Source organism: Anoplolepis gracilipes, chromosome 4, assembly GCF_047496725.1.
Source record: "Anoplolepis gracilipes chromosome 4, ASM4749672v1, whole genome shotgun sequence".
NCBI lineage: Eukaryota > Metazoa > Arthropoda > Insecta > Hymenoptera > Formicidae > Anoplolepis > Anoplolepis gracilipes.
The window spans coordinates 1,289,786-1,309,100 of NC_132973.1; the positions used below are offsets into that span (position 1 = coordinate 1,289,786).

Consider the following 19,315-nt stretch of genomic DNA (forward strand, 5'->3'; position numbering starts at 1 on the left):
GCTGCCTTCGGATTTTGCAACACGTGCAACACGCGCGCACGTTGCACTCTTCATGTTTTCGCACCGCGTTAGTCTTTCATGAAACGGACGCAAACAATATACGTAATGTCTTGCCTCGCATTCCCGTAGTTATAGTTTAGAAGCTTTAAAGATGAGAATAAATACATCAATATGAAAAAAATTCTGTACATTTAAGAAAAAAGCCAATTATTCTCTGAAATATACGAACTAAATACATTTGTTTCTATCTTTGCTATCTCTTATTCTTTTTGATGATTTTTTTTTTCAAAGAAAGTGCTGTATATCATGAGACATCGATAAACAGATAAAAACATTTAATATACTATATATAATTATTTGTAATAAAGTTTGTAAAAAAGTATCTATAAAAAAATATTTAAAATGAAAAATAATCTATAATTATATAGTAAAAAAAGTATTTACAAAAAATATTTAAAGTAAAACATGATCTGTAATATATGTAAATGTAATGTGATAATTATATAGTTAAAAAAAAGTATCCACAAAAAATAGTTAATGCACATATGTTAGACTCTCTTGGATATAATAATAATTTTAATGTCTTTTTATAAAGCATATATTTAATTTAATTTTTATTCTTATCTCAATTTTTATTTTTATCGCTGTCTTATGTTATGATGTAATATTATAACATAAAATGAAGTATTCATTTAAAATTATTATTAGATATATTAATGGATATTTATTCTAATTGTAAGATATGCATTATTTTAAAGCAAAACATCCTATATTTTTAAAGAAATAAACACTGATAACTTGTAGTCGGTATTATGTGAAATTTTGATGGCAAAGGCATATTTAAAAATAGATTTTGAGATGCTGTGATTGAATTTACAATCCAAAGTACAAATACACATAAAAGATATAATTGTATTTTTATATAAAATCTTAATAAACAGTACATTACAATTTTTCGACAAATATCATATCTGAATTTATCTAAAGTAAACTCAATAGCATTCTCATTTATATATATATAAGATAAGGAATACATTAAGAAAAAGTATATATATATTTTTACATTACATTCACATTATTTATGTAACCATTACAAAATACTGTGAATTTTTATACTCGCTTAAGTGATTTATTATTCAGCTCCGCTTGAATTTATTTTGAAAAGGTGGCAAGTCCAATATTCTAGCCGTACCAAGAAGTACTAACGCTGAAAATAGAATTATTTACATGTGTAAATATTGCAAGTAAAATTTATCAATATTTAACATTAATTTATTAAAATTTATCAATGTTATATTAAATTTTTTTCGACACAACACAAGCAGCTTCAGAAAATTCAAATAAAAAAATCAAAGTTACATACAATGCAATATTACTTGTTCGTATAAAAACATACCAGATGCAATCGAATACATTGCTGCTTTCCCCACTTGGTTCTGATGCTGTTTGGAATGATGACAGACGTACAAACCAGCTGCGACAAGACCACCGCCGCTCAATAGTCTGCATTCGAGACAATCGCGATTTCTGTTGCTAATAATACTGTTTACTGTGTGTACATTTGACATGTCTCGGGTAATTTTAAACAAGTTTTACACGACTATATCCCATAAATATTCGCAGAAGCGCGAAATTTTTTTGGGGTTTTTTTCTTTAAATTCCTTCAATTTGAAATTATTCAGCACGTAAATCTCTGTAGTTTCAAGTCAACACTATCACAAGAGAATGTGACACTTTCGAGAGGTTAGGGTTAGGTTAGGTTGGCATGAGAAATAATCGGCAAGCCATGAAACGTCTCGTCTTTCGATTATATATAGATATACTGTAAACTAAATTTTTTCATTCAATCATTGATGCAATATGCAACTAGTGGCGAAAAATTTCATTTAAATTTGCCTTTGACAAAATCACTAGATTTTAAATAGCGAAACCTTTCCCCGCTTCTGATTCGCTGTTAACCTGCCATCTTTGTTTCTGTCATGGAAAATACTTTATCCAGCATATGAGATACATCTCTTCTCTTTTATCGACTTGTCATTGGCAAACTTGGACAAATTTTCATTGTAAACTCGGCTGATATACCGATAGTGAGTCTAGGGACTTTAGGGAACAAATTCTCCTATTGGATGTTAGATCATCGATGAAACACGGCCTTCTTTAGAATGCGTTTGGTTTATGCCTCAATCGGGAAAAATGGCAGAATCGGAAGTCACGTGTGTGAGATAATATCGAGCCGCCAAGCTTCCGGCCCGGATGCGTTCTTCTTGCCTCATTTTGTGCATTACTCGACCGACTCACGTTAGTCAATAAGTTGTAGACTTGATATATAAGTATATAAGAAAAGATTTACAGGATTTACATACGGAAATAATGGCGGCAACAATGAGGAATCTTATAAACCTCAATGTAAGACTGGCTAGTAATACCGTTCTGAGACACAACTTCTTAAACTGTACGTAACATCGACGTAACCTCGTATCACGTTACTTTTTGGGTCTTTTTTTTTAAGGATTAATCATTTTTATCATCGATTTATAAAATACATTGTGCAGCATTAACATTTGGGTATTACTTGTAGTTGAGAGACATACATCAATGTGTCTAATAATAATTTTTAATTAATACTTCACAATTTATATTACATCTTAATATATTTAATAACAATAATTGATAAAGGAGATTAAATAAATACGTGTTTTAAAAGTTATTTATTATTATTATATACGAATATATTAAATGTTTTATATATATATATGTGAAAAGGGAGTTTAAAAAATGAGTAAATATATTTCTATAGATATTTCTATTTAAATCCATAGTCTCTAAAAAAATTATTAAAATGTATTATATATCAAAACAAAATTTAACATAAAAATGAGCATATTTAAAAAAATTTTTTTCTTCATATTTATTAACTTATTAATTCATTTTGTCTGTTTCTCAATATTTTTTGACATAACATTTCTTTGGAAGAAAGATTATATATTATTTGTCTTACTTTGCAGCTTGCAGATTCATATATTCTGATAAAAGTTTGGGTTTACAAGGCTATGAAAACGCACGATTAAACTATAAAAATCAGTTTTTAAATGTAGAGACTACATTCCGTTCGAAGATGCAGGAGATATGCAACACAGAGTCAAGTCAGATCTTCACAGAAGATCTGAAATCCATGTTGCACTTAACCAAGAAAGAACCTGAAGATATTGACTTACTTATCAAAATGATAACAAAGTTTAACAATCAAAACAAAGAACTGAGATTTGGTACTTTTATCTTTGGTCCTGTTGTAATGCGTACCTTTTACTATCTTGACGAACCAGATCTTGCACTTCTTGCTTTCAAAGATCCCCAGTTTGAAGATTTCTTTGGTCAAATAGTTACTTACCAGATTCTCTTGTCTCTGCTATATAAGCATGAAAAATACACAGAAATGAGAGATGTGTATAATATAATAAAGACTAAAAATCTAAATTTGTCTGGATATCCAGGAAGTCTTTTGATATTAGTTATGGCTGCTTGTTATAAAGAGGTAATAAAGTTTTTTCTAGAAGAAATTAAATTTTATTAAAATTTGTTTTACATAATCATTCATTAATAATAATACTTTCAGAATACACCAGAAACATTGCAATATGCGCTAAATCTGTGGAAGGAAATAAACGATAAAGGAATTCCAATTTTACGTAGAGCTAGCACATTTTTAACAGCTCTAGCCCTTAACCAAAATTCAGTTCACATAGCTATAGAAATTTTATCTGCAATAAGAGAATCCAGATATATCGATATAAGATGCTTGAAAGTTTTGGCATATACAGCCTTGAAGAGGTTCACTGAGATAGTACCGATCTTTAGAAAATCGTTAGAGTTTGATAATCCAAATGGACAGAAAGAAAAATACTTCAAAGATGTCGTATGTATCTATCTACAACTTGCTAAGCATTATAACAGATGTGTACTATATTTTATTCCAATTATATCTATACTTTCAGATTGACAAGTTGGAAGAGACTATGGCGAAAGAGAATATTCCTGAAGACTTTGAACTTTACAAGTTGATTGCTATCTTAAAACAAAATGATTATGTTATGCCTGAAGTAAGTTTTACTAAGATAATTTATTGATCATTAATTATTATTTTATTGCACAAAATTCTATATTATTCTATAAAGTGTATTTTTTACACGTTACGAAGAATTTGTTACATACATGTTTATTTAAACTAACAAAATTAAACATTGTTTAATATTATAACGAGATTAAATGTTACTATATATTTTTTAGAAAACTTTGGAAGAACATCTCGTCACCGAAATTACTTTTGAGCCAAGGCAACGTGAACAACGACGACAGTTCACATTTCAATATAATGCACAACGATCACGATCGTTCTCGCGTAATAAGCCAGTATTTCGAGACCTTTTGTAAGTGTACTTCAAAGTTGTTAGAACGTGTTTCGTAACCCAATAATTATAAGTTTGGGTAAATTTAAGATTAAACCAATGATAAATAAATAAATAATCTATATTGATTGATGATAGATTAAATCGCAATTTTTTTGATTTAATACATAGAATTTAACAATTGTAATTTTATTCATCGTCAGTCAATATAAATCAATATAGAAATCAAACTTAATCATTGATATACCTTCCTCATCTATATAAATTAATAAATTATCAATAAATTCATGACTTTAAATTATATATGCACGCATTTGTTATATAACTTATTGTTAGATTTATTATAATGCATACAAAATATATTTTTACAATAAACTATAAGAAAAGAACGCACATAAATTACAAGTTTTGTTAACTTAAGAATTATTAAGCTTTTGTGCGTTATAAGACAGCCATTGTGACATATGTTCGGAAGTTTGAAATTGCGATATTATTACGGATATTAATGACAACAGCCATTGATTATCAGTTTTGGAATCCTTGCTTGTACATCTATAAATAGAAAAATAATACATATGAATATATTCGGCAACAATTGTCAGGAACAGGTAAGACAAATGAGACATCAGTTTTCGTAGCACTGACCTAGGTAGAACAGCAGCAATAAAATTAGCCCAGCTCTCAACATTAGTTGGATAAGTAAATATATTTTTCTGAGCCTGTCTCAGGCCCTCTGTCGTACCAAAATGACTGTATGCGGATGCACAAGCGACATATACAATATCAGTCATGGATGTGTTTCTGCTTAAAACCAATGCTGTCTGAGCACATTTACGGAAAATGTCCAAATCTGTATTCAACAACAAGATTCTAACAAGACGAATCCAATACCTAAGGTCATCTATAAAATTAAAATATTTATTTTAAAAGCTTGAATCTACAAAATCAAAATATTTGTTTTAATAAGTTTTAATATTTGATACATGATCTCGTGTACTTACTCGGATGTCTGAAAATAGCTTTTGAAAAAATTCGGATAGCTTCCGTAAGATTTCCTTGAACAACATGATAATATGCGGACAATGTGATGACATGATGACCATACTCATGATGATCTGTGTACGGTTTCAATTCCTTCAGTACTAAAGAAGTTAAATTGAAGTCGTCGTGCAGAATTCCTAACGCAGCGGTTGCCAAGAAGCCAGCTATGGTGGGCGGCTTTATTTGTATGCATTGGAATAGCAGAGTCTTGACAGCGTCTGCTCCTTGAAAAATGTAAGCAATCGCAGCCATCGCGCATAAAACATTCGCTTTGTGCGTTCCAGTGTCCGCCAGCCAATGTAAAGCTGCTTCATACGTATTGTATGAATCTTCATACTGCTTGGCTACATATTTGAGCATATAAAATATTCCTTTCTTATTTTCTTCGAAGCTATACGTTTATTTGAATATAGATCTATAAAAAAATTTCTAGTACTACCTTTAAATAAAGATAATGCCAGATGACACTGGGAGTTGAAACTTCCATGTTTCACTTGTCTACATAATTCGATCGCTTCTTCAGGTTTTCCAATTTGAATCAGAACACGTGCCAAATTTATGGATATCATGTCCTTTTCTTCATCCTGGCTTAGTTTTGAAGCTTTGACAAATTGCTTGACCGCCGTGTTATACAATTTCAGTCGTTCCAACAATAGACCATGAGTATTTAGAGCGTAAACGTCATTTGGTACACGTTCTGAAAATGATGAAATGATGATTGCTTCGCCTCAAAATGCAAAAAAAGAGAGTATTGCATTGCGCTGATATTATCTCTGACACCCACCTGTATACCAAGTAAGAACATCGGCCGCTGCAGGTATCGCGTGCATATTTTCAATAACGTAAACAAATAACGGATCTTGTTTCATTGCAGGATTCAGAAGAGTGGTGAGTACCCAATGAGCATAGCCTAAAGCCGCTTCGTTGTGATAACCCAACTGCGTCGAATGCCGGAACAGATCCATCGCTTCCTTTCTCAGCAAATTCTCCGCTATTATTCCTTGGCCTATCCAACTATTTATATAACTAGGATCCGCACGTTGCGCTCGAGAGAATGCTTCATTCGCTCTATAGATATCTCCTTTACATCAACAAACGATACAATTATCGATTGTTATTATGCATAATTGATGGAATGAAATAAAATAAGAAAAATGACAGTTGTTTTTTTAGCATACCTAGGTGCAGGTACAATGTTCCCAGATTGTTCCAAGCTATCGCATTGTTTGATTCTCGATCGATCGCCATAACGAAACAATGTTGAGCCAGAACATAATTCTTTATATACGGTGACATACAAATAATGCCCAAAATGTTCCAATGTAGCCACGACTGTGGACAGAGTTTGACGGCGTGTTTTGCAGCGGCAAGACATTTAGCTGCCGTGTCATCCTTGTTGACTGTACAATCGCGGTTCAATTGCATCAAGTAACAGCATGCTAAATCGTGCCATAACGACGCAGAATTTTGCGCGGTTGACAGTGCTCGACAAAAGCATCTGTTAGTAAAATAATATAATTTGTCAATAAAGTTAGATTTTTGAAATTAAAGAAATCATTTTTTTTTTCTTTAAATGAAATATTTAAAAAATATTTTTTATTGTCTTACCTTATTGACAATGTAAGTATTTTATTTCCTTTAATTTTCATATATTCCTCGGCACTATCGCTTTTCATTAAAATAGGTTTAATTCTTAAGTAAGAATACCTTTCCGGCATATCGGCTGTTCTAAAACAGACATCACCAAGCAATTTCCAATTGCAAGACAAATCACTACGTATCATAATAGCATCCGTGAGATTATCTGCCGCTTGTTGTAGATTTTCTCTCGCTCGACAAAGAAATTGTTTTGTAATATTTTCTCTTGCCAGACCCAAACATGCTTGAGCTAAACCTTTTAATGCAAGAATATATTGTTTATCATTTTCTAATATATTCTCGAAATCCTCTTTCGCTTCTTTATGTTGACCAATAAGCTAAAAAAAAAAGATTTTGTCTCAATATGTAGGTGTGTATGCATAAATAGCAAGTTTTGTAAATTTTATGTACCAGTTTGATATTTGCGAGTTGTATCATGGGATATAAAGCTCCTGGACTCAGCTGTAATGCACGTTGATACGATTTCAATGCCGATGTGTGAGCACCGCGCACTAAGTACGCATCTGCCAGAGATTCCCAGCAATGACTGTACAAAGTGTAAATTTGTGATGGGGTATGTCACAGTACTCTATAACAGTATAAAATAATGACAAGTTATGTTATTGTTATACTTGTCGTTAGGATCTGCTCTGATCACGTGCTGTAATGCCTTGATAGCTTGTCCCGCATCACCTTGATCTAAATGCTGTAGGCCTAATTGGAGCCAGGCCCATTTCGCTCCTGTACCTTGTTGCATAGTTACCCTTTGCAATAATTGTATATTGGCATCCTAAGTATTATACATATAAGTATTATATATATAAGACTATTAGTTATATTGATCAAAACTTTAAAAAGATTATGTCATAATTGTTATAATATATGTTTAAAAAGTTTTTATATGTTTATTACAGTATTTTTCAGAAGCCGATAAGCTGTACTCAGTCCAATGCCAGCTTCCTCAGAATTTGGATTGATTTGCAATGCAGTGTGATAACATCTTCTCGAACGTTCAGTGTCATTGCCGTGTTCGCGATAATAATGTCCCAAATAAACCATGCATTCCCAATTATTGCAATCCGCTTGGACGCCATTTAAGAAAGCCATCAAGCTGTGATTGTAATCTCCCATATCCCAATATATTTTACCAAAAGTCAACCAAGCTTCAGAATTATTTAGAGCTAGCTCAAGAGTGTTAATGGCTTCTTCGTATTGCTTGTGGTTCTTTAGGTACAATGCTTTGAGTATAAGAGCTTGGATTTTAACTTCATCTTGAGACTCCAAATTCATTAATACATCAATAGCATTAGGCTCATCCAATAAAACACTTGTCCGTGCATATATTAATTGCAATTGTACAGAAGATTCAGTCTTTAATAACTAAAAACAAATTTAAAAAATATTTTAAAAAAACTTGTATAATAAGTTTTACATAACATTTTGTATAACATGTTAAAAAATACCTCTTCGCACGTCTGTTGAGTCTGTGTCAACTTTTGTTTGTTATTACTTCTACTCATGGCTTCCAATAATCTCAACTTAATTTTATGAGACAATTTGTCCTTTAAGTGAGGTTTCATCAATTGTAATGCTTGTTTGGAAGCATTTTCAGTTTGTTCCCAGCAATAAAGTTTATAATATATTTGGCTTAATATTAACCAGGTATAGAATAATTGTCCATTTAATGAGATTATTTGATTCAAACATTCGCGAGAATTGATTAACTTATCTATGCTCTTCAAATATATTGCCTTTGCAAATAATGCAGCTTCAGACTTTGCATTCAGCTTTAAAAGAGTCTCATAAATCTGAGTTATATCAATATCAAGATATTTTTTATTCAATATAGCTTCTTCATAATAGATATGGCAGATCCATTCTGTTATCAAAAGAAACTAATTATATCATTTGAAAAATACACAAAACATCAACAAGAATTAATTAAAAATGGTTTACCTAGAGGACAAGCATCCTGTGGAAATTGAGCATGCATATCCTGAGCAGCCGTTAATAAAATAGTGAACTTATTTGAATCATATAACATCTTTAAATATTTCCTATAATATTCTTCCCTATTCACTAGATCTGTATCTTTTACTACAGATGCTAAAATATCTTCATAAAACTCCTGATACTTGGTAATATTATTATTAGGGTACTCTGTTAAAACCCATGCTAGAGTCTTATCAATCAGACTTGTCTTCTCTTTGGTAGAAACTTCTCGTAATGCGCTCAGTGTATCTAATACTTCAGATAGTATGTCATCATCCTTAATTCTTAGAACAATTTCTGAGACTTTATTGATGAAATATGTGAACTTAGGAGAGTCACTAGAAAAATATAAACCTTTATTTTTTATTTCTTCCTATATCAATTTAAAGTCTTTTAAAAATTGTAGCAAAATATCTTCTTACCTATCCAATTGTAAAAGTTTGCAATAAGCTAGAGCTAGCTTTCCCCAATTTTCATGATCTTGAGGCACTTTTTCATAATGTACCACTAAACCTTGCCAAGCTAATGGATTATTTGGTTGTATCTCCACAGCTTTTTGAAGAACCATGGGTACTTGTGATTTGAATTCCTCTATTTCTTGCATAGCACGAGCTAACAAAACTAATGCCGTGTAATTGTTTTTATCTTTCTTTAAGATTTTTTTACATTTCTTCATAGTTTCCAGATATTCATCCTGTTTGAAAGACTCACGAGCTTCCTTCAGCAAGATTTTTATATCGTCCGACATTGTTTTTACTTCCTGAGAAAATGTAAAATAGAGATTTATAAATTTATATTAATTTTAGCATGTAACAATCCGTTTTATTTTTAATATCTTGCAATTTGTACAAAAGTATCAGTAATAAATATATCAACAGTATATATATATATATATATATATAAGAGAAAATTGATTGAATATTATAATAGTGAAAATTTTATTCATGAAGAGTTATAAGAAAGATTATACAAGAGACATAGATAATTGTAATGATACCCTATTTTTTAAATTAAGCTTTGCAAGATTCACACATGTAATCACTATAATGTAAACAAAATAATCACAAGAACTAAATCAAGTTTGCTAGAGAGATAAGTATACAAAGAATATATAATAAAAAAAGTTTGTTGTTTGCATTGCTCGTAATCCTTAAAAATTTCTGCAGCTAAAGCGAGATAAATATAAGATCTGTCTTTTTATTGCTGAACCGGCTGTACTAATTCAGAGAGGATATCTTTTTCCCTCCATATTGGGAAAAAAAGAATAGAAAACAGATCTATATATTTTGACGTTACAAAAAGTAAAAGCAAAAAGTTTAGATGCAGAAAGTGTAAGCAACGCGAACAAACCTAAAGTCTTCGTGCATCCCATATATTTGCAGCTAACCAATTAAAAATTATCCACAAATGTTGAAAATAATATACATATAGTTCTTCGAGTTCTCGATCCGAGAAATGATTAGCCAATCAAATTGCAATTTTTTCAGAAAAGCTGCAATCTTATTGGCTACAAAATTCTCGGAATTCTAGCATCATGGATATTAAGCTTAAGGATGTCGATTGTGTATTTCTGAAGAAGTGAAAATGTGATTGCGTTCACACGTCATCTTTAACATTATTTAAGGTTTTATATAAATAAGAACGGACTATAATTAATCTGTTAAATAATATCTTCATTTAAATTAATTTTATTGAATTATTCTCTTTCTCGATTCGATTTTGGCTCGTCGAATCAGAAAGACGCAATCAGGCAGACTGCATCATGTGAACGGGCCTTGAAGGATTCGCGGCCGATATCCGGCCATGGTGCGTCAGAATGGAAGTGTGCTAACGGTGGCTTTTCGTTGGACCAGCGGGTCTCGCCATTTTCCCAGTTGTGTAAACTAGGCTCACGTCGCTTGCCCATCGTGATTTGTCGAGCATCGACCGCGAGTGACATATCGCATTTGACGGAGCAGCAGTAACGAAGTAACACGAGTACCGGCGGCACGGCGTCCTCACGCCAGCAATATGAACCAACCCCGGAATTTTACGTCGCTGCTGAATCCGACTTATCTGCAAAATGCCCAGCAGCAGCAGCAAAGTACCGCGAGCACCAATAATTCGGCGGCGGTCGCGGCCGCGGCGGCTGCTGCCGTCGTTTCCGCCGCGATAGCAGCGAACGGCACCCAGGCAAACGCCAACTCGTCCAGCATCGGGAATCGCAAGCGAGAGGCAGAGGGTGAGTCTACGCCTTTCTCTCTCTTTCTCTTTCCCTTTCCCTCTTTCGCAAGTAACATTTCCTCGTGTGTTGTGCAATAATATTCGAGACAATATATATACGATCTCTAAATTTCAGTACTATTTAAATGTATTTACTACATCAATAGTACTAAGCATCTAATATATGTTTTGCTTTTAATATTTGTTTTTTTTTTTATTTATTTCAATATCAGCAAAACGTTTCGGTAAAGAAATTAATGTTATTCAAATTCTTTTCTAAAAATGTAAAAAATATTTTTGTTTTTTAATCCTGTATGATTTTTCTGTAATATTAGATAAATGTTATATGTTGAAATTTATATTGTCTATATATATATATATATATACATAATAGTAAAATTTCTTTAGGAGATGGTAAACAGGAGAAAGAAACAAAAGAAGGAGAACGTAAGAAGAGGAAAAAGACTAGGTGGGGTGGTAGCGAACATGACAAAACATTTATACCAGGGATGCCTACAGTACTTCCAACAAATCTGACTCCTGAACAGGAGAAAGCTTATCTCTGTAAGTTTTTTTTCTCTCAATTAATATCCATAACTTATTTTCTTTAATACGCTAGTACATATAGCTAGGGAATTGTTTCAAATATTTTGCTTCTGTACATAAGTTTCTGAAGCCTAATTTATAGAATATAGATGGCTATGAATGATGTGTAAGTATAATGTATATATTGATAAAAATTCAAAATTCTCAGAGGGAAGCATCAGGAACTTTAGAACCATCTTGAATCATCAAATTTGGCAAGAGGGATTGCCAATTTTGCTGAATAATTATAATCCGATTGCTAAATTTACATTTCTAATGCCATAAAATTCTATGAAATTCTATATATATATTTAAGCATTATTTATTATTTAAATGTATATAATATAATTTATCAGAAATACTTAAAGTTGTATATCTTATAGATTTTATCTTTTTTTCAATACATAAGTTTTGTAATTAATAAGTCACATAAAAAAGCATTACAAACTTTTGACTTTGAAAAAGTGATTAAGATACATTTAAATATATGCGATATACTTTTGTGAAACATACTTATTTTATAGAATGTATATGGTTATAGCAAATTGGCAATATCTAACTGTTGGGGTTTCCGCCCCCTCTAACCCGTTGGTTTACAGTTCAGCTGCAGATTGAGGAAATCAGCAGGAAACTACGCACGGGAGATCTTGGAATTCCACTTAATCCTGAGGAAAGGTTTGAAAGAAACTCTTACATACCAAAAATGAACGTTACATACCTATCTACTACAATACCTATCTACTGACCATACAGCAGTTCAGTAATACAGGAGCCTTAAAGATATCTCTATGGCTCAGGTTCAATTAGTGTGGGAATACCGATGTCGTATCTGAAAGCATTGGGCTTGATTAGAGCCCCCACGCAACATAGAAGATCAATTTTGATCGTATTGGTTTGCCCTAATCAATCTTTTTTAAAAACTCATTTTCTATTAAACACTGCTACAACAATGCAAATTAAGTTTTGTTTTTTTGTTGTTAAATTTTATTAGAGTTAAAAATCAAATGTAATATAAAAGATAGTTAGCCATCAATATGTATAATGAACTGTGTTCTAATCACAGATTGGTAGCAGTGCTTAAAAAGAATTGAGTAGTCTTAGTTCATATATTTAAACATTTTGCACACGTATATAGAGAGTAACTCTCAGGTGACCTATTGCAATCTATTTCTATTTAATATTAGCAAAAATTCTGCAGCATTTAATTCATTTTATTCAATGTTTCATTATAAATTTATAGTCTCATGCATAGGTCCCCTTTGAGTAAGATTTTGTCCCTTCATTCAGGCTGCCGTGATTTGCACGGCATATTTCTGAAACGTTACAATAATCTTAGTGCCAATAGGGAGATTATTAATTGATAAATACCAATCATTGTTGCTAATCTTAATGAGCACAGATTTCAGGAAAATATCGGTTTATTGAAATTCTCATTTGTACCGTAATGCTGTAACAAAGAATTTAACGTTACTTTCAGGTACAGCTCTTAAATAATAAATGCATATACTCTTTTTCTAATAAATTAATTTATTCCAATAGGTTTAACTTTACCAATTTTAGCTGGAACCATTACTTTTATGTCATTGTGTTTTTTATTAATAATACATAATAAGATATATCAATCACGTTATAACTAATCTAAAAGATTATTTCTTAACAATCAGCAGGATCTGTCTTAGCAGCTGACATCATACCGATATCTGCCGTGCACAAACGCGCAGTCTTCCAGTGTGGTTACCTACTATAGAATATTAAATATATATAGCTATGCTATATTCGGCAGTGACAGTTTTTTCTATTTTTTATTTGAATATCTTGGCACACTATTGAGAAATTTTATTTAATTCTAAATTCATAATGATTACATAAGCAAACTGATACAATCATGTAATGAATTATCTGTAGGACATAAGTAATTGCATCTTGATATTAGAATCTTTTGATTGCCATGCCATTATTATTAATACAAAATTATTAAATATTATTCTTAACAAACCTTTCTCTTATAATTCTTAATATTAAAAAAGCTGTAACAAACATGTCAATGTATTCTTTTCAATAGATAAACATAGAATAAATTTTATAATTTATTGAGATAAGATTCTCTATGATCACATTTATAGAGAAAGCAAATCAGAGCACCAAAACAAAGAGATTACATAATAACTTATTCATCAAAATTTTACTGTTCTATTTGCATAATGTTCTGCTCTAAAAGACTTAGCGGTTTTATCCCACTATATTCATACGGTCATAGTAGGCTCAGGTTGCTTGTATGCTAGTACCATCTTGATGAAAATTTATATCTTGATATGGTATTATCCTTTTTGTTTTTCAGATCTCCATCGCCAGAGCCTATTTACAGTAGTGACGGTAAACGGTTGAACACAAGAGAATATCGCACGAGACGTAAATTGGAAGAAGAACGTCATAATTTGATTCAGAAGATTCTCAAAATCAATCCGGAGTTTAAACCACCACCAGATTATAAGTGAGTCTCTTACAGAGATTTTGCATTACATATTTATAATACAATATGTATTTTGTATTATGCTATTTGTTTATATACTTTTCAATATTTATATCTATTTTTCTTTTTCCAGGCCACCAATAATACGAGTACATGATAAAGTAATGATTCCTCAGGAAGAACATCCTGATATAAATTTTGTTGGATTACTTATTGGACCACGTGGAAATACACTAAAATGTAAGTAAATTGTATTTTGCAAAAGATTAGATTGATTAGATACACTTATATAAGTCTTAATTTTCATTTTTATAAAAATCTAGCTATGGAAAAAGAAACAGGCGCAAAAATCATAATTCGCGGAAAAGGGTCTGTGAAGGAAGGAAAGGTTGGTAGGAAGGATGGACAACCGTTACCAGGCGAGGATGAACCTTTGCATGCATATATCACTGCAAACAATTTAGATGCCGTGAAAAAAGCTGTGGAAAGAGTATGTTTTTTTCTCATGTTTATAATATTCTTTTTCTTATCATATTTTAAAACTCTATGTAAATGTGAAAGAAAGTTATCATATCAAGAATATAGAAAATTATCGAATATTGAACATGATTTACAACTTATATTCTTAAATATTAAAACATACAGTAGTTGAAATATATAATGCAATGAAAGTTGTGTATATATATTAAATAAATTTATGTTGTGCCAGATACACGAGATTATTCGACAAGGTGTCGAAGTGCCAGAAGGCCAAAATGATTTACGACGTAATCAATTACGCGAATTGGCTTTACTGAATGGAACTTTGCGTGAGAATGATGGACCTCGTTGTACCAATTGTGGAGCTTCAGATCATAAATCTTGGCTGGTTTGTGTAACATTTTATATATATTTAAAAGCTAATATTTTTGGAACTAATATATAATTTTTGATGTAATTTTTTAGTGTCCGGATAAGCCAAATGTAACGAACAATATAGTATGTTCGAGTTGTGGTGGTGCGGGACACATTGCTCGAGATTGTAGATCGAAAAGACCTGGTCAAGGAGGTCCGGCTGCTGCCGGAATGGGAGGAATGAGTCAAGCCGGAGATAAAGCCAAGATAGACGAAGAGTACATGTCGCTAATGGCAGAATTGGGAGAAGGTCCACCACCGGACAGATCAAAGACAGGTCAAGCCAGACAGACTCCTAATCCAAATTATCCTGGACTTTTTGACAGGTACGATAATTTCTTTTTCCCTTTTTTTCTTTTTCTTAATATTTTTAAAATAAACGCTATAAGAGACCAAATATGATTATTACATTTTTTTCCCTAGACAACAGCCACCTCGCGCACTAATGGCTGCCCCAGCACATCCACCGCCGCAGATGATGCAAGGTGGTCCGATGATGCCGCCGCCAGGCATGGCACCGCCGCCACCATGGAGCCAGGGTGGCGAAGGGATGAATAACATGAACATGCAGTGGCAGCCACCTGTAAGCATGCCGCCGCCACCAGGTGTGATGCAACCGCCACCGCCACCGCCCGGCTCTACCACGCAGCCCAACATTCCGCCGTTAATGCCGTGGATGGCCGGCAACAGTCAGCCACCGCCACCAGGCCAAATGCCACCCACACAGATTCCACCACCTGGAATGGGCATTCCGCCCTGGCAACAGGGTCAACAGGGACCGATGCGACCACCACCACCAGGTACGGCGCCGCCTCCGGGATTCCCCGGCAGCTGGCAACCGCCGCAACAGATGGGTGGTTGGCCACCAGCCGCTCCAGTCCCACCACCGCCTCAACAACAGACACCAGCACCGCCTGGAATTGACCTGAACACGCTGCCGACGTTGCTGGCGCAGCCGCCGCCGCCACCTCCGCCTACCAGTTAGTCCTAATAAGTGAATGACTTCCGATTCTGTACATTAGCGAGATAATATCGATCGCGATTGATGAACGAAAGTTCAGGAAAAAGAGTCTAGAGGGAAAAAGGAGGAGGTATTGTGTCCAAATAGAGAATCATACAAAAAAATAAGGACAAAACATTAGGAATAAATGAAAAAATTATATTGCCATTTTAATTTGAATTATCAGTTTTGAATTTTTTCTTTCAAACGACATTATTTTGATATAACATATCCTGACGTATGGTTATTAAGAATGAAAGAGAGAGTTCTGTGAATTATGTACTTTGGAAACAGACATATGTCAAAATCGGAAATGCAAATTATGCGCTAATGGAATACTTAGTTTTAATTAATATCAATTTTAATTTGCTATAAGTAAGGAACTTTGTTAATATATGAAACAACGCACGTAAATTCTCTCATAAGAGCACAAGTATAGTTAATTATACATTTTAAAATTTTATTCTATTTCCAAATATCGCTTCCGAAATCGAATCTATCATGTTGAAGAATTGTAACATAGATAAAAAACATTTGTTCATATATTTTATTTGTATAAGTAATTTAGGTACGCGATTGAAAAATTACATGTATAACTATATGTGTATATATGTATATATATATATATATATATATATATATATACATATATATATACACATATATATGTATACATATATATACATACATATATATATATACATACATATATATATATATACATACATATATATATATACATACATATATATATATACATACATATATATATACATACATATATATATACATACATATATATATATATATATATGTGTATATATATATATATATATATATATATATATATATACATATATATATATACATACATATATATATACATACATATATATATACATACATATATATATACATACATATATATATACATACATATATATATACATACATATATATATATATATATATATATATATATATATAGACACACACGCACATATGCAATTTATAACTCTTAGTACGAATTGATTTTCAATGACATTTTTTTCATTGATAAAATTGTCAAAGTAAGCTTATTTGAACAATTTCATATTTTGAAATGTGGCAGCTTATTTGTTGTAAGTTGGATATAAAAATTTCTGATTTTTTGAATCTTTGTGCATAAGGCTCTTTTATTCTGGTACTTAATCAACTTGTAATAATCTATGCAAAAAAATCAATCGAATCAGTCACGTGCTAGACAAATTAATGGGCGATATAGGATAATGCTGAGACACCAGCGAATTTAGATTTTTAGTCTACTCTTAATATCACAATCCAAAATATTGCTTCTGTAGCAATATATGACATAATCTTTGATCGTGAATATTGTTCGAGTTATACATATACATACATACATATATATATATATATATATATATATATATATATATATAAAAACAGTCACGATTATGTTATATTATCAAGAAATGAAAAAATTTTCCTCACTACTAAGATGATTCAAATTGGCGAATGACAACCACATCAATCTTTAATTTTGCAAGTGGCATTTTTCTTTCACAGATAAATAAAGAAATTTTGCTTATTGTTATGACAAATGGCATTCAAACGCCATTTCAAACGTAATAATATAATTTCTTATATGTTAGCCACGTGTCAAAGTAAACAAAATCATTCAAAGTTGCATATTGCTTTATATATATGCTAAGGTTAGTATTACATATTATATTAAATGTATGATGAATTAAATTATAGAAAAATATGCTAGGTTGCTTGGTATGTATTCTAATTATATAATAAATATATATGAAACAAAAAAATTTACATATGTATTGCGTGGAAAATTTTCTATTATTTCTCGTTATATCTTTGTATAATTATACATTATGTTAAGTTTTAATTTTAATTAAAAATTTACAAGAGAGAATGCTATTGTCGTCAAGTAGCTCTGCAATCTTTAATTTTTTGTTTTTGAAAATTTAACTTTAATATTTCTTTCATCTGTAATGGGGATACTGATCCATTCAACAAAAACTTTCATAATAGACATTATATTACAATATTATATCTACAAGTTGTATTGATGCATAAATGTATATTTTACAGGTGTCTAATGATCTTTGATTTTCTTCTCTTCTGGATATGTTTTAAAATACCATTCTTCATATTCGTTCTTCATTTGTTCACGACGTGCAAAATATTTGGGATACCTGGCCTTTTCTAAGGGATGCCAATAATCCAACAGCCAATCTGGAGCCTCACCTTTTCGGCCGTATGCCCCTCCTGTGGCTGAATTAGCGAACGTTATTGGTGCAAAATGCTTTTTGGAAAAGAGTTCCTTTTCTCCTTCTTGTAACAGATATGTTGCATAACGCATGTCTGTTATATCTTTGTTTTTATCAAAACGTTCTCTCATTAATACAGCCTGGATCCTATAGAATAAATTATAATTTATATATCTATATATATATATATATATATATAGAATTATAATGATTATATTATTAACTTGATTATTACAGATATATTCAAATTAAAGTAGTAATGTAGCTCTGACAATGAGTAAAATTTTTAATTTTTTTTATTGACTAGTATTGTATAGATTAAATCATCGTTGTAATTATACTTTATATATGTCATTACCGTTTCGTTTAGAATCTGAATTTGTTTTATTTTATGCTGATAAAATATAGAATTTTAATATACGAACGCACGCATACATTGGCTGTCAGCTGATGTCACATACCTGTAATCGTGCATTCTATGATAATAATCTGCCAAACAACGAAGCGCACGTTTATACAAGCTACATACTTTCTGTGAATGTGACACGAGTTCCGAGGGAAGATGCGCCATCGTTTTTATAAAAAGATCACACAATTCTCTCTCAAAACACTTTCTCGAAATATGAGATTATGTGAACACTATAACCTATGAATCACTCAAAACAAGTAGATCTGCTAAATGTTTATTAGCAGGCGACGAAAGCAACTGACATCTTGTTAATATCAGTGGAATTAACGCGATAATCAATCGAGAGACAGCTTGTCCGTAAAAGCAAAAGCTGATTGGACGATAGCTCACGTA

The 19,315-nt window shown here is 31.7% G+C and overlaps 4 protein-coding genes across 7 annotated transcripts; 2 read left to right on the forward strand and 2 right to left on the reverse strand.

Moving 5' to 3' along the window:
- The first annotated feature begins 2,227 nt into the window (after nucleotides 1-2,227).
- On the forward strand, nucleotides 2,228-4,633 carry LOC140664661 (pentatricopeptide repeat-containing protein 2, mitochondrial). The gene is made up of 5 exons (XM_072889982.1): nucleotides 2,228-2,452; nucleotides 3,006-3,532; nucleotides 3,614-3,913; nucleotides 3,993-4,097; nucleotides 4,285-4,633. The coding sequence occupies exons 1-5, from the start codon at nucleotides 2,371-2,373 to the stop codon at nucleotides 4,426-4,428; spliced, it is 1,158 nt and encodes a 385-aa protein (XP_072746083.1). The 5' UTR covers nucleotides 2,228-2,370; the 3' UTR covers nucleotides 4,429-4,633.
- Nucleotides 4,634-4,716: 83 nt separating this feature from the next.
- LOC140664659 (superkiller complex protein 3) lies at nucleotides 4,717-10,519 on the reverse strand. Of its 4 annotated transcripts, none has more exons than XM_072889980.1 (14): nucleotides 10,425-10,519; nucleotides 9,497-9,834; nucleotides 9,039-9,412; nucleotides 8,546-8,961; nucleotides 7,995-8,462; nucleotides 7,715-7,872; nucleotides 7,494-7,629; nucleotides 7,053-7,420; nucleotides 6,623-6,942; nucleotides 6,229-6,525; nucleotides 5,884-6,141; nucleotides 5,405-5,788; nucleotides 5,049-5,304; nucleotides 4,717-4,955 (listed from the first exon to the last, which is right to left on the reverse strand). In XM_072889980.1, exons 2-14 carry the CDS (start codon nucleotides 9,820-9,822, stop codon nucleotides 4,820-4,822), a joined length of 3,897 nt encoding a protein of 1,298 aa, XP_072746081.1. In that variant the 5' UTR covers nucleotides 9,823-9,834; nucleotides 10,425-10,519; the 3' UTR covers nucleotides 4,717-4,819. The 4 variants fall into 4 exon arrangements, with proteins under 4 accessions (XP_072746081.1, XP_072746077.1, XP_072746080.1 ...); XM_072889976.1 differs by lacking the exon at nucleotides 10,425-10,519 and adding an exon at nucleotides 10,177-10,415; XM_072889979.1 differs by lacking the exon at nucleotides 10,425-10,519 and adding an exon at nucleotides 10,140-10,415.
- Nucleotides 10,520-10,866: 347 nt separating this feature from the next.
- Nucleotides 10,867-16,819, forward strand: Sf1 (uncharacterized). The gene is made up of 9 exons (XM_072889981.1): nucleotides 10,867-11,295; nucleotides 11,685-11,840; nucleotides 12,461-12,536; nucleotides 14,200-14,352; nucleotides 14,465-14,571; nucleotides 14,655-14,821; nucleotides 15,041-15,199; nucleotides 15,277-15,551; nucleotides 15,649-16,819. Exons 1-9 carry the CDS (start codon nucleotides 11,085-11,087, stop codon nucleotides 16,208-16,210), a joined length of 1,866 nt encoding a protein of 621 aa, XP_072746082.1. The 5' UTR covers nucleotides 10,867-11,084; the 3' UTR covers nucleotides 16,211-16,819.
- Nucleotides 16,820-18,082: 1,263 nt separating this feature from the next.
- Nucleotides 18,083-19,187, reverse strand: Nd-b22 (NADH dehydrogenase (ubiquinone) B22 subunit). The gene is made up of 2 exons (XM_072890585.1): nucleotides 18,975-19,187; nucleotides 18,083-18,660 (listed from the first exon to the last, which is right to left on the reverse strand). The coding sequence occupies exons 1-2, from the start codon at nucleotides 19,082-19,084 to the stop codon at nucleotides 18,339-18,341; spliced, it is 432 nt and encodes a 143-aa protein (XP_072746686.1). The 5' UTR covers nucleotides 19,085-19,187; the 3' UTR covers nucleotides 18,083-18,338.
- Between the last annotated feature and the right edge of the window lie 128 nt (nucleotides 19,188-19,315).